Genomic DNA, 2,907 nt, shown 5'->3' with positions numbered 1-2,907 from the left:
CAGGACCCCTGGACCCCTCCTGCCTGCGGTCGCTGGCGCGCCAGACTTGACCATCAGCCCTTCTGTTCGCGCGTTTATGCCCCGCTCGCTAACTGCCACCCTGCCCTGTGAAGCTCACCCGGGCCTGCGGGTGCAGCCATGACCGTGGACCGTAAAGAGGGAATGTAACATAAAAACAGTCCGGCAGTTTTAGAAGCAGGGAAACAGCGCTTGTCTCATAGGCTCTCTCCAGGAACCCAGCGCCCTCAGAACACAATCATGGTGTCCAGCATCCCCCAGAGCCACACTGCCCCCCTGGATTCTCCTCTGATAGCAGACACTCATTACGGGGTCTTCCTGCCTGGAACACCACGGTGGTTCCACAAGACCAGGGCCTCTCCTTTGGGTCTCCCCAGCCACGTGGAGTGAAGGCCCCACAGGTGAGCCACAGCTGTGACACTCAGACCAGGCTGTCTTGATCCCCACTTCTGACAACGCTTATGTCACCTTCTCGGGTTCCTGGACCTCTGGGCCTGAGTTTCTTCGTCGGTAGGTAAAATAGAAACAGTAGTTCCTTCTTCAAAAACAGGTGGGGTGGGGCATTCAATGAATTTATAAATGTGAAACACTTAGAACTAGACTTTGATGTTATGTTTGTTGTAATTAGTAAAGTGTTTACATCGGGAAGTAGCCAGTAACTAATTAGATGGAGGTGATTCCAACTCATAGCAGCCTTACAGAGCAGACTAGAAAGGCCTGGGGCATGCTCAAGGATGGTGTGGTGGTTATAGGGGCTGATAACTGCAAGGTCAGCAGTTCGAAACCATCAACTCCTTTCCCGAGGAAAAAGATTGGGCTTTCTACTCCCATAAAGATTTACAGTCTTGGAAACTCACAGGGCAGATTTGCCCTGTCCTATAGGGTCTCTGTGAATCAGGACCTCAATGACCCTAGGTTTCATCTTTACAGAAGCCTACAGCTACATTCATTCTTCCACGGAAGTGCTGGTGGATTCTTTAGCAGCCAGACACCTAACCACTTCGACACTAGGGCTGCGCTGTTTAGCTGAGTCACCCCACTCTGGCGTGGGTGAAGGAAGTCGTTCTTCTCCATTCACCATCCATGCACTGTGTCTCCTGCACGTCAGGTGCGCTGCTACATGCTGCAGGTAAAGCAGGAAGCACATCAGGCCCCCCCTTCCCACTGCAAGAAAAGTAACTTCTAGTCCAGAGGTTCTCCAACTTTCTATGTTCCGGACAGAATCCCTTTACAGTCTTCAAAAAGAGGGTCCCAATGAACTTGTGTGAGTTATGCCTATTATGTTAGAAATTAAGATTGGGGGGGCGGGGAATTATATTAATCCATTTGAAATAATAGTAGGTTGAAGAACAGGCCGTTGAAGTTTCAGGTCTAAGTCTACCCGGGACTGAGAAAATTCCAGCCCTGCATAAATTATGTCTGGAAGAGGGAAGATTTCCGTAGGCCACTTAAGGGGTTTTCAGGATACACATACGCACCCCTTTGAGCACAAGGGCAGGTCGGGAGGTAAATTCCAAGTAGAGGGATTTGGTCTTTTTCTAAAAGGCTCTCCAGCCCAAGCGTGCTCAAGGTCACATTTGGAAAAGTCGCTCTGGCTGCTGTGGGGAGAATTAGGGCTGGAGGGGTTTAGGGGCAAAGGATGCGGTAAAAAGGCAGCTACAGGCATGAGGGTGAGAGAAATGGAGGTGGGTGTTAAGGATGGTATTAAGGAATCGGTGATCACGGGACACCGCGGTGACCATATTTAACTAGTAACAAATTTGTAACTTGCCACCAAGAATAGCATTCTTTGTTATTGTTGTTGTCAGGTGCCACTGAGTCCCTGCGCGGTCCTGCGCCATCCTCGCATTCTTCAGAAATAGCTAAGTGATGAGCTGCTCCCCGTCACGGCGCACAAAACGCCATCAGGGAAACCTGGGAGGGACGGCTCGTCGTGAGCGGCGAGTGGACTGAGCCTTAAAAGGTGATGCCGTGCCAATTAACCCGCCCGCCCCAGGACCAGTCTCATTTTCGGTAAAAGTAGTGAGTGAACTCGCCAGCCCCTGGCTCGGGCCGCGCCCTCTGGAGAGAGAACTGACGCCGGGAGGGGCTAGTTGTGGGTGGTTTCCGGAAGAGGGCGTGGCCTGCCGCGCGCGGGTGTGTTTGGATTGCGATTGGATAAGATATGTGTCCTTCTGCGTGTTGACCCCGCCCCCGCCTCGCCGAAATGAGTAGGTAACACCACGTCCCCCTCCCTCCACGCATGCGTCCTCAGACTGATGGGCACTTCCGCCCGCCCCTTCCGGAACCTTGTGTTCCAGTCCAGGTTTCCAGCCTGGTGATGCACACGGCCCCGCCGGAAGTAGCGGCGGCGTGAGGGCGGGGCCGCGCGCAATCATGTCGGCGGCCTTGCTGCGGAGGGGCTTGGAGTTGCTGGGACCGGCCGAGGGTGAGGGGGCGTGCGTGGGGTCGCCGGCGCGGGCGGGTGGGCAGCAGAAACTGAGAATCGGAGTCCCGGGGCCGCAAAAAAGCCAGACAGCACGGGCGTTCCCTGGTGGGTGGGTGTCTTGCGGTCCCTTTGACACTGGTCCTCTCCTCCCTTCCCCTCCAGCCCTCCAGGCCGCGCCTGGCCGGGGCAAACCAAGCAGGACATCGGTGAAGCGGTCCCGGAAGGCAAAGACGCCCCAGCCCCGGAAGCTGCGGAACTCGGCCAAGGGAAAGGTGCCCAAGTCGGCGCTGGGTGAGCTCGGCAGGGGCTGGGATGTGCCGCCCCGGGGCGGGGGTGGGGGTGGGCGCTGGAAGAGGCGGCCCTTGAGGCCCGGCTTCAGACGCCTAGCTGGGGGTTTCTAAAAGACTTGCTGTGTGCCGGCAGGTGAATCCTGCAGATACGGACCTGAACGAAGGACAGCA

At 55.7% G+C, this 2,907-nt stretch overlaps 1 protein-coding gene across 1 annotated transcript in view; it reads left to right on the top strand.

Moving 5' to 3' along the window:
- The first annotated feature begins 2,385 nt into the window (after window positions 1–2,385).
- Window positions 2,386–2,907, top strand: part of RPS19BP1 (ribosomal protein S19 binding protein 1) — a 2,778-nt gene continuing 2,256 nt past the window's right edge. The window contains exons 1-2 of the mRNA XM_004700264.2: window positions 2,386–2,446; window positions 2,609–2,737. Coding sequence (XP_004700321.1) covers window positions 2,395–2,446; window positions 2,609–2,737 — 181 coding nt within the window. The 5' untranslated portion in view covers window positions 2,386–2,394. The remainder of the gene's footprint in view (window positions 2,447–2,608; window positions 2,738–2,907) is intronic.

Source organism: Echinops telfairi, unplaced genomic scaffold, assembly GCF_000313985.2.
Source record: "Echinops telfairi isolate 266 unplaced genomic scaffold, ASM31398v2 ScPeMD7_2;HRSCAF=8, whole genome shotgun sequence".
Taxonomy (NCBI): Eukaryota; Metazoa; Chordata; class Mammalia; order Afrosoricida; family Tenrecidae; genus Echinops; species Echinops telfairi.
Note: the sequence above shows the minus strand (reverse complement) of the source record. Positions and strands in the feature narration are given on the sequence as shown.